General features: G+C 44.1%; 1 protein-coding gene across 1 annotated transcript in view; it reads right to left on the reverse strand.

The window, feature by feature from the left end:
• The window catches only part of Fam161a (FAM161 centrosomal protein A), a 26,271-nt gene extending 18,153 nt beyond the window's left edge, over positions 1 to 8,118 (reverse strand). The window contains exons 1-2 of the mRNA XM_028778791.1: positions 7,933 to 8,118; positions 1,094 to 1,311 (exon numbers count right to left, since the gene is read on the reverse strand). Of these exons, the coding sequence (XP_028634624.1) occupies positions 1,094 to 1,311; positions 7,933 to 8,118 (404 nt within the window). The remainder of the gene's footprint in view (positions 1 to 1,093; positions 1,312 to 7,932) is intronic.
• Between the last annotated feature and the right edge of the window lie 4,308 nt (positions 8,119 to 12,426).

Raw genomic sequence — 12,426 nt, forward strand, 5'->3', positions numbered from 1 at the left:
GGGAGGGAGAGAGAGAGAGGAGGGGAGGGGGAGAGAAAGAGATAGGAGGAGGGGAGGGGGAGAGGGAGAATAGACTCAGAGCTGTAGGGGAGATCTTCCAAAATGAAGGTGGAAAAGGAAAGTGGCCCATGAAAGAGCATCAAGAGCAATGGGCTTCACAGAAGGTAACTGGGCAACTAAGCTGAGGGAGGATTTACAGATACTGAATAGGAGTAAAGTTAAGGGCACGATAGCTGTGGAAAGCTTACAAGAGCCCAGCTACAGAGCCAATAAAGCAGTTAAAAAATCAGCTTATGTGTGTGTGTCATTCATCTGTGTATCCGAGATAGCTGCTGAGTGTCGGCGTGCACCTGCGACCAGCCAGGAGCACAAAGCAGAGTAGCCGAAACTCCCACAACAGAGGCCAGCTTGGTATGTGGTAAGTTCCAAGCCATCGTGGACTGAATAATGTTAGCATTCTGTCTAAGCACCGCCCCACAGTTACCTGGCAACAGCCAGGTAGGCCTGACCCACTCACTATAAAAGGGGCTGCTTGCCCCCTCCTTGCTCTCTCTTGCCCTCTCTTGTTTCTCTTGCTTTTTCTCTGCTTCCCTTCCTCCTTCTCTCCCTATTCCCTAACCCCCCTCTCTCCTCGTGCTCATGCCCGGCCTCTACTCCTCTACTTCTCTTCCCTTCCCCGTTCTCTCTTTCCCCTTCTCCCCCCATCCCCCCCCCCGCCTTTCTCCACCTCTACTATCCTCTTAACTCCGCTCCCCATGCCCTGAATAAACTCTGTTCTATACCATCGTGTGGCTGGTCCCTCAGGGGGAAGGGATGCCTCAGCATGGGCCTGCTGAGACACCCCCTTTTCCAATACCTTACCACACCTCCATAGAACATATCTCTCTTCTCTTTATCTTGTTATAAACATATCATATAGAGTATAACATCATGTTTCAAATGTGAATAAAACCCCACCTTCATATATCATCCATACTAGGAAGGACTATTTAGAAGCAAATACTGTGGGATACTTTCTTCCATACTTCGTCCAAGCATTTATCTTAGTTCAGTCCACAAATGACAATGATGAACTTCTCTAGAAGAGGCTTACCTAGAAGAATCCTCCCTGATGAGCTCTGCCTGGATGTCTCTTATATTTAGCTTGTCCTGGTACATTTTCTCTAATTTCGCCATGGTTTCTACATGGGCAGCCTTCAGGTCTTTGAGTTTCCTGAAATACTCTTCATCAGAGTGGTAAATATCAGAGAAGCTCATAGTGTCCTCGAATGTCACCTCTTCGTCCTTCCCAGGAAAGCTGTGACAACCTGCCTGAGGGGAAGAGAACCCTGTTATCTGCTGTTTGAAATTAAATAACAAATTGACACTGATCCAAATGCTGATTCTTACAGAATCACTATGTAGCCTAGGCTGGCCTCAAACTCCGTATGTAGACTAGGTTAGCCCTGAACTAGTGATCTGCCTGCCTCTGCCTCCTGATCCCTGAAATCAAAGGCGTGTACAGCCATGGTCAGGTTCCTAGATAACTGACAGTTGCTATTCATGTGATGTTACTGACTACCGCAGAAGGCAGAATAGAACTCAGCTACAACGATTTTGACAGGAAGCCTCTTCTGAGGTATGCAGTTTTTGTTTGTTTGTTTGTTTGTTTGTTTGTCTGTTTTGCTGTGAGATGAGCAGCTGCTGCTCCTGTGCCCAGAGCCAGCTCCTGAGGGACTTCTGCCTCAGGGCTCCAAGGGTGTGCAGTGGACAGGGGGCAGGAATGGGACCCAGGGTCAGAGTTCTCAGTGGTTCTCCAGGGAGCCCAGTTGGATGATCTTGGAGGGGCAAAGGACACAGGTGAGGGCAGAGGAGAGTCGCTGCTGTGGGCCGCAAGATGAGTGATGTCCACAGGTGGCAGACACTTAGGGCATGAGAAGAGAGCATGGAGTTGTGTGTGGCTGGAGCTCCACACACCTCAGGACTGGACCTTCTGATTGGCCTTCCTCTCCCCCACTACCCATCTTTCCCTTCTTCTAACTGACTCAACTAAGGAGAGAAAAACCTCAGTTTCTAGAGATGGAGAAGTTGCTTAATTCTCAAGTGTTTGCTATGCAAGCACAAAAAGCTGAGTTCAATTCCCAGAACCCATGTTTTTTGTTTTTGTTTTTAAAAAGCCAGACATGGTAACATAAATTTGTAATCCCACCACTGGGGATGTGGGGACAGGCGGGTCCCTGAAGCCAAGTCAGTGAGACCCTTCCTCAAATAACAGCAAACAGCAGCACCGAAGAATGCCATAGCATAAAGGCCTCTGTGCATGTGTGTACACACACACACTCACACACACACTCACATACACACACACACTCACACACACAGGTATGTGCACCTAAACATACACATACTCACACACACAGGTATGTGCACCTAAACATACACATAACACACCCCAGACTCCTTACTTTACTTATAAATATAATTTTTAATGTTCTCAGTTGACAAATTTTAGATTATGTATGATACCATATATAAAGGGCCACCAACCATGATTTTAAATTTAGCCTACTACCTTGAACACACTCAAAACCAAACAAAGTATATTCCCAAGTTAGATTCATAATAATCTCAGAAAATAAGTCTGATTAACCTTTCCAATAGGAAAATTCAGAAGAGTCCATTATAAATAATAGTTTGGGCTGGAGAAGTATCTCAGTTGTTAAGTATTTGCCTATTATGTACCAGGCTCTGGGTTGATTCTGCACATCAGGAAAGGAGGGGATGGATAGATAAATAGATGGATAGACAGATGTATATTTTTTAACTATGTGCATACATGTATAAATGGGAGAGTGCAAGTGCCATGGAGTCCAGAAGTGGGTGTTCAATTCCCTGGAACTGTAATTATGGATAGTTTTAAGTTGTCCAGTGTGGGTCCTGGTAACCAAATTCCAGTTATCTGCAAGAGCACCAAGTGTTCTTAGCCACTGTCTAGCCTTAGGCTTTTGTTGCTCTTAGAAGAAGAAGATTCTTCTGGTATTGTCTCACTTGGGATAACTTCAAGAAAACGAAAGAAAACAATTTTTCTTCAACAGAACTGATATGTAGAAACTTATCAACAACTCACAGGACCAAAGAACTAATGTATGTCACACAAGGCACATAGGAGAATTATTATTTTGATGCTTTTGCTGAGGACCCAGGTTCAGTTCTCAGCATATATACAGTGGCTCACAACAATCCATAATTCCAGTTCCAGAGGTTCCAGCACCCACTTCTGGCCTCCACAGGTACTGCACACATATGGCAAACTCACACAGACCTACATAGACAACCCATCTCCCAATAAATATACATAAACCTCAAAAAAAAAAAAAGAGTCATGGGTCACCCACCTTAATCTCAGCACTTGGGAGGCAGAAGCTGGCAGCTCGCCGAGTTCCAGGCTAACCTGGACTAGGGATTGAGTTCCTGGACGGCTGAGGTTACACAGAGAAACCCAATCTTGAAAACAAACAAATAGGCAAACAACAACAACAACAAATGAGCGGGGTCCCCGAGGTCTCTGCATTTGATTTGCTCCGTCTCTTGAGGATGCTGATGACCCAGAAGTCTGTGTAAGATACTTGCTCACTCCTCACTCAAATGCCACCTCAAAAAAGTCTTTGCTGACTGTCCTCTTTGTACCATGAGTCCTCCTCCTCTGCTTTTTAGAACTATTCAGCCACCAACTATCTACCCCATCCTGATCCCATGTATATCCATGCCTGCCCTGACTGGAGAGTCAGCTTACAAAGGAAAAAAACACTTGCTTGCTTTATGCTTTTGTGTTCCCAGCTTCTAGAAAGGTACTTGGTCAAGAAAACATGTCCAGTAAATAAATTTTTGGAATGAAAGAACATATAAGTTAGAAACTATGTAAGTTTCCACCAAAGGAAAATATCAGGCATTTCAGTTGCAAAGGTTGGACTGTATGGGAAACAGGTCACTGAAGGGCTGCACTGTGCTGAGTATTAAGGAAAAGGCCTATAATCCAACATAAATGAAAAATGAAAAACCTACACATCAGGCTGTGAATCTGTCAATGTTTTCTATTTATATGTCCTCTAGTTAAAACGGAGCAGCTTTCAGACAGAACATTCACGGCCTCAGACAGAACATCCACGGCCTCATTTGTTCTCCCAGAAAGTCTTTTCAAAGGTCCTATCTCCATTATCTACACTAAAACCAGCATGTCTCTGGCCTGGAAGAACTGTGTGAAAAGGAGAAGGAGCAGCGTGAGGAGAGCGGGCCTGGCGAGCTGAACTCACACTTGAGGATTGCACAGTGCCCAGTCCACAGTTAACACGAAACATTTCAAATAGGCCCTCCTAGTTTGTTTGTATTTTAACCTAAAACGATGAACGGCTAGGAAATAATTCCCAATTCTCATTTCACCTTCGCTCTTCGTCCCAGGACTGTCTGGTTTGCAAAACACCATGTACAATGCCACTGTTTTCCTCCTCCTTGATGTTAGGCTTTCCATGTTGTAAGTGCCACTACAGAAGAAGCTAATCTTCCTGAGAGTGGCTTGACCCACTTACGGATGTATCAGCCCCCCGAGCATCAGAGACTTAACTGGTGTCAGTACCATATGAAACTGTCTGTGTTGTATTCTACAGAGTGTATGTGATGTTCTGGGACTTTTACTAATTTATCTTCTTTTCAGTGCTGACCCTGGTAGCCCCTGGCTGTAATTCCAGCTCTCAGAAGGCAGAGACAGGATCCTGAGTTCAAGATCTGAGCTACATAGCCGGTCTGAGGCCAGCACGTGCTACCTGAGATCCTCTGGGCCAGGCATGGTGGTTCACATCTTTAATCTCAACATTTGGGAGACGGAGGTTGGCAGATCTCTATGAAGCCAGCTTCCTCTACAGAATTCCTCTTCTCCATTAGCTAGGAGGGTTACACAGTGAGACCCTGACTCCAAAGTAGAAGAAAAGAAGGACCAGGAAGCAGAGGAAGGGAAGGAAGGAAGGGTGGAAGGAAGGAAGAAAGGGAGGAAGGAGTTTTACAACGATGTTTAACGACATATGTGTACCTCAGCCCCCCGAGTACTGAGATTATAGCTGTGGGCTATTGTACCCAGATAATGTTTGAGATGTATGTATGTATGTATGTATATGTATGTGTGTATGTATGATGTATGTATGCATGTTTGTACAAGGTCTTGCTATGTTGTCCAGGCTGGTCTGGAACTCTCCACATGCTCACGGTTCTGACTCCACCTTCTAAATGCTCTAACATTAGACACTTGAAAAGAAGAATATGTTTAGTGGCTATCATCACAACTGATGTGTAGCTTTTCAAAACAATAGACAACATTTTATAACTATTGACACTAAATTAAACACTGGGCACTGTCTAGTGGCTACCTGGCCTGCTGGACACCGAGTGTTCCTTTGGGAAATGGCTCCACTGCCCCAGCAGCTGTGCCTTTGCCTGCTGGCTTCCTGTCCTCCAACTGTTCTCATAACCTTTTGTTTCTTAAGGAGAATAGAAACCACCAGAGGAACACTCGCTCTTCTCTCCACCTACAGAACTCCCCCCTGGGGACACAGTCTCTAGTCTTCGTTTTTAGGGAACTGATGAAGCATGTGACCGTTCCCCTCGCTGTTTCTCTCAGTGAGTGTGGGACCCTCTGGGCCCTTTTTCCAGTCCTCCTTCCGTGGCAGCTGAACCTCAATCTCTTATCTCTTTTGTCTATTATTTCTCTACTAAATGTTGAGGTTCACTGTTTCTCTAGATATGTGTGTGTGTATGTGTGTAAGAGAGAGTGTGTGTGTGTGAAAGAGTGTGTGTGTGTGTGTGTGTGTGAAAGAGTGTGTGAGTGTGTGTGTGTGAAAGAGTGTGTGTGTGAGTGTGTGTGTAAGAGTGTGTGTGTGTGTTTGTGTGTGTGTGAGTGTATGTGTGTGTATGTGAGAGAGAGTATGTGTGTGTACTCTCGAAGACCAGAGGTCAATGACAGGCTTTTTCTCTCCTCAGTGACACAGATACAGGCCAGATTAGACCGGATTAAAAGTAGATAAAGGCGGGTTTATTAGGAGGCAGCTCTAGGGTGGGTTCATGGATCTCACAGGTGGAAGTAAGTGAGATCACACATCCAGGCCAGGGTTTTATAGTGTTTAGGTGGGGAGTGCTGCCGTGCTAGCTAGGAGCTGGGATTGTGTCCATGCATGGTCAAAAACTGAGCCCCCACACAGGCACTCTTGGGCAGGTTGTCTCAAATTCGGAGACAAGGAGTGACGACGTGTTAGCCTGAGTTTTCTCCAAGCAGACAGGGGAGTTTTCTCTAGGTTGGTGGGGTTGGCAGAAGGAGGGGCGATGGGGTTTCCCAGCTTGTGCAGGGGATGAGCAGAGGCTCCAGTCTAACATCCTATCTTAGGTGAATTCCCTAGTCACTCTCCACCTTATTTTTTGAGATAGGGCTTTCGGCAAATACTAGGAATCTGCCTATTTCTTCCCCTTCAGCACTGGGATTATAGACAAAAGCCGACACACCGGTTTGTATTTGGATGTTGGAAACCCAAACTCAGTGTATAACACAAACACTAATCTTCAGTTAGCAGGGCACTCTGGAACATAAGTACAACTATACAAAGGGACAGACCTTTCTGCCACAATGAGCCAAAGTATAAGTCAATTTCCAAGTGAAGTATTCAAGCTGGCAGTTGTTATAATTACTACTAATTCATGTAAATTACTCTAGAAATGATACCCATTCTCTCCTTCGGTTCTTAATAACAACTGAATGAGGAAAATGGAGACAATTATAGTCCTTTCATAGACAAAGAAACAGAAGTTATGTCCTAAAATCACCTAGCAAGTAGGAGAAAATGGATTCTGATCCAGGATCCAAATCCTTCCCTCCACTCTAGGACGTTGGCCTTATGTAACCTATGATAGATTGTGTTGAATGAGTCTGAACCTCACTGATGGTCAGGGTATGCTTTACTCTACATAACCTTGAAAGATTTGCACAGGCCAGGCATGGTGCCTCATACTCTTAATCCCGGTATTTGGAAGATGGAGGCAGGAGGATCATGAGTTTAATGTCATCCTTAGCCACAAATAGCAAGTTTGAGGAAATCCTGGACCAAAGGAGACCCTGTCTAATATAAGACAAACAAACAAACAACAAGCCAAGGGTGTAGCTGTTGGTACAGCACTTGCCTAGCAAGCACAAGCCCTTCAGCCCACCCCAACACTGCTAAGAAACGAAGTGTGGGGGCGTGCATGCCTGTCCTGGTGCCCTGGTGCTTTACACCAGCAGAGTGCTGGCTTAAGTTCAAGGTTCCCAACTTTTAAAGTGAATAATAAATATATTTCCATATATATGGAAAAGAAGTAGAGAGAACAGAAGAAGACTGTGCCATTCTGCTAGAAACACATTCAGGACATAATACTGAAAATGCTTTGTGAAAAGACCTCACTGCATCCGTATCACCTCTTTAGGAAACTTGGCGATTTGTTTATCTGGATGTTTTTCTATATCTATGGAGCATCTGTCCATTGAACTTCAAACACACTTTCCTAAGGGACCGCTAAAATCCACTACTAACCAAAACCGATAAAAGTTGTACACTTGTCAGTACAACTTATCATCTGAACTTTTATAAAAACTACGGGCACATCAGTTTTCCTCAAGGGAAAAAACAAAAATAAAAAATAAAAATTAAAAAAAATCAAAGAACTAAAGAATTATTTATTCCCAAAATATGCTGGAAACTAAATAGGGAGTTCTGTTCTTTGCACACTCTAGAAATAGCTATAAAAATGCTCTCCAAGAAAGTTTTGCAGCAATCCTTAGTTGGGGCAGAGGGCAGGGAGGGTCTGCAGAGGACACTGCATTTCCACCCATCCTGCTAGTGAAGACCACGACAGCCCTCAGACCCTTCCGGGCTCCCACATTACCGACGGCCGCATCTGCCACATCCCTTTCTTCTGTTCCTCCTCCATGGCCGCCGACAACGCCACTTCTACCAAGGACTCTAAGGAGTCTTCGCGTTCGTACTGAGCGACCCTAGCTCCAGTGATGGGATTTGCTGGCAGGTGGAGGCTGGCAGCCCCCAGTCTGGCCTCCTGGTGCAGCGATGCCATCGCCCCGCCTCCGAGCCCGAGCGCCCGCGCCGGCCCGGGGCGGGTGAGCAGTCGCCGCCGCCTACCTCGCAGATCTTGGCTTGGGGCGAGAGGTTACTAGGGGCTCGGTTACTAGGGACGCTACAGGAGGTGGCGAAGGACCATAACGCACGCAACGTCCTTTCTCATTGTCACAAATGCGAGCCCCGAGTCCAGCTAAGGTCTAATCATGGTTTCAGATATTGCGGTTTAACGGGACATTCTAGAAGCATAACTATCTGAAGCATACCTATCTGAAGCTACACAAATGACTACCATAGCAAGCTAAAGTAAAACGCGATCTTCAAGCGAGTTGCTCAATGGGAGCGAGTTGCGCCGGGACAATTACTGATTCACTTGAACACCCAGGTCCCCGGCTAGGGACTGAGCTTTTCTCTGGTTTCTAGCTTTATTTCGGTCTGACTATCTAAACTAAACAAGGACTTCTCGCGGCAATATGGACTTAGAGAAGAAAACGCGTTTTTACTAACTAGGTCAACATATTAGGGTACAGAGGAACAGGAAGGATCGGGTGTTGGGTGACCACCCCAAGAAAAAGACAGGCTTTACAGCGCGCTATTCAACATGGCGGAGAACACGGTTCATCTCTAATTGACAAGAATCAGCACAAGTTGACCAATCAGAATGAGAATACTTATTTGTCCCGCCCTCTTTCTCTCGGCTGACCAGTAAGACACGAGACAGAGGAAGTGCCTGTCATTCGGACCAGTGAGTGATGGGGTAGCTTGTCTCGGGGTTCCGCAGCTAGTTTAGCGGCAGATTGGAGGGGGCGAGAGCTCATAGGGACCACATCCTCCCAGCTCACTCCCACCAACCTCCTGAGCGGCCTTAGGTTTTTGGCCGTTTTGATGGTCTTTCAGTGAAATCTCAGCCACCTGCGACATAACACTCTACCGAGAAGCCTAGCTAGCTCCCCTGTCCCCACCATAAGGTTCCAGTAGTTTCTACATTATGCGGCACACCTTCCACAGAACCTGTTTCTGACGCAGTCGCTAACTCCTTCCTTCCTTGTTCGCCCCTGCGAATTCCCATCACCTCACCTTCCCTGCCTTCTCTGATTTGGCTGAGCTTCCCTTTTCCAAGGCTACCTTTGGATACTGGTTAGTTCTGAAAAGCTAGGTGTAGGAAGGGAGCCATAGCCGTCCAAATGACAGAATAGTGACTTATTGACAGCCACATGCAACTAGTTCTGTGATGGGATTTGGTGTAAGCTAACTCAAAAACAAGACATATCTACAGACTGAAGCCCTGTAGGTGGATAGTTTTAGGAACATGAAATAGTAAATAAGGGGTACCAAGGACGTTCGTGTGTGCATAGAATAGGAAAGTTTCGGCTGACAGTATTCTAAATTTGCAGACATCTAATCACAGCCAAAAAAAAAAAAAAAAAAAAAAAAAGGGAGAGGAACAGAAATGGGCAGATCTGAAAGAAAATGGCATCATAGAAGTGCTTTTGCACTTTTGTATAAAATTGTAATATACAGGATAGTGAAATGAATAATTTTGAATGTATAGTTGCATGAATTCTGACAAAAATGAATACCTATGGAATCACAGGCCAGCAACACAGAGAAACTCTGTCTCAAAAACAAACGAAAAAACAAACATATATGCTAGTTGATATTTGGGTTTATATTTGAGTAAGATGAAAACAAAGCACTGAAGATGTTAGAATTGCTTGTTAGTATTAGGAGAGATTCTTGCACACACAGATAATATTCTATTAAAAGCTTAACTTCCTGTCACACTGTAAAGAACACAGAGGGTGCATACTCGCAAGCTCTTTTTCCATCAGTCTCTTAACTATCAAGTTTTTAGCATTTGCATTGGCTGATTTCAAGGTTTGATCCCTAGTTAACTGAAAAAAGAAAAATAATCTGAACAAGAAAAATTGGCATTTGTGAAAAAGGAAAATGAGGGCAAGTTCTGCCATCCAAAAACTTGGACTCTCTGTAGGTAATCTGAATGCTGATGTCCCTATTAAATCCAAAATACCCCAATGTGATGCCTATGAATTTTTAAAACCTGATAGGTACTTCTTACATATTTTCACACCTTTGAAAAAAGGGCCCGATTTTAAGGTAAGCCATATTTTGGCCTGCATAATCTGGTGCTTCATTACCTCTATATCACAGAATTCAAGAAGAAAAATGAATGTTTGAGTCTAGGGTCTTGAGATAAAGATATTTGAATCATCTAGAATTTAGCTTTTCTCTCATTTTAATTGTTAAATCTATAAAATTAAGTCATTATAAAAACAAAGTCATTATCAGGTACATCTTAGAAATTTAGGTCAAAATACTATTCAAATAATGGTTACTGGGATATTACCTATTACTACATATTTCTATCTAAAGATGTAGCTGTTTTGACAGACTTCTGCTAACCGCTGCTTATGTGAGATCTGCTGTGGTAGAAAACCCACTACCTACCTAGGATTTGATGTGGGAGGGTTTATAGCACAATAGCTAACAATCCTAACAGCTTTGTTGCAGGGATTAGAACAAGTCAGAAAGCTCACAAAGGGAGATTTGCCCTGTTAAAGCTGAAAGAAGTCATCCTGTCAAATTAAAAGGATGTAATTTAAAAGGGCTAGAAAGATATGCTTACATTTAAGTGCTATTCCTCAGCTCTCCATTATAAGGTTTCCAGGTGTTTAAGAAATGCTGTTTAGACTATATCCTGCAAGTAGATTGGATATTCAGTCAATTCTGAAACGTTTGAAGTGCCCACAGTATGCAAAATTGGAGATCTCAGGTGGTCCTCACTAGGAGGTCATATGTGGAACTTGTGCAAGGAACCTATCACCACCCAAAGGTTAGGGGCCTAACCCAACTGAGTCAGCAGTATACAAGGAACCTAGCAAAACAGAAAAGTTGTGTATCTGCTAAAATGACTAACTTGGAAAACAACTAAAGCCGTGGAAGAGCTGCACGGACATTTATGAAGGGGTTATTACAAAGTGGCAGAGATCATCGTGCACAGATACACACTAGGGAAACCTCCAGTGTTACCCAGGGTTGTTTCCCTCAAAGGGAGACATGTATAACCTATTTTCTGCCCAGAAGGCTGGAAGTAGATATGGGTAACACAACCTGGTGACCTCTGTACTATGTGGCCAGAATCACACTGGATCCTCCCCCAGAGGATCAATACAGAATCCATCTTCATGGAAGGTACCATGTGTACTTTACAGAGTTTTAAGATTCTAGACTTTATTATGCACATGTGATTATCTCCAGGAAAATTTCGCTCAATTGTTCTGTACTTAAATATGCCTAAAAAACCTACCTAGTTTCAGACTCCCAAAGTGTGACCCAACACTAGCTCCCGAGTCCTGTTGAACGAAACTGCTTTCTTACCTCCCAGTGTTGCTCTGCTGGCTATGGCTGCAGAGCTCTGCAGTACCAGACATTGATCCGTCCTTTAGATTACCTATTTGGATTTGTGGGTATGCATTCTATTTTAGCTTCATTGAACTACGTGCAGTACTCTTTACTTGTGAGGAAATGACAAAGGGGAGATAACATTTCTCATACATTGACTAAAACTTGTCAAATTGTTTGCTTTGGAACATATTAAAGTATGCCAGGGCTTCAATCTCTTTCAAGTTCTCATGATAAAGTCTACAAGCCCCTTCTGGGAAATCTGCATCATCAAAGAGAACTGAAACCACTGACCCTTTTTGGACAGTGGAGCCCCTTGGTTACCTGAAGGCCCTGCTAAGTTGAAATTTACAATCACGGTGAGACATGACTATGTGTGAAACATAGTGGTTGGCAATAAAAAGCTAAGCCCATCTGACTCTGCAAAAGGTGCCACACTGCACAGGCTTGTTTTTTAGATTCTGGAGACTGAACATGAAAACGAACTTAAACTCTCTACCACTGGGCCATCCCCTCCACCAGAATACTCTATAGGAATCCCAACTAGCACTACTCTTGAGAAAGACTGATGGGTTATGACAGGCTTCTTTTATATTACTTTAAAATCAAACATTACGCTTTGAAGCTTTCTATGGGTAGGAGTATTTACGGATGAGCTCTTTCCCATTGTCTCCTAGTGGTGACCAAACTCAGCTGGTGGTGGTTTGAGTGACTTATAAAGCATGGCCTTCTAATGTCACTGGGGCAGGCAGGCTTTAAGAGTATAAAGGCTGCACCATTGGAGTTCTGTTTTGTGCTTGTGGTTCAAAATGCAAGCCTTACCCTTCCTTGTCTCCTGGTTTGTCACCACGGACTCTTAACCCTCTGGAATTATAAGCCCAAA

Source organism: Grammomys surdaster, unplaced genomic scaffold (assembly GCF_004785775.1).
Source record: "Grammomys surdaster isolate TR1022 unplaced genomic scaffold, NIH_TR_1.0 67, whole genome shotgun sequence".
Classification (NCBI taxonomy): domain Eukaryota; kingdom Metazoa; phylum Chordata; class Mammalia; order Rodentia; family Muridae; genus Grammomys; species Grammomys surdaster.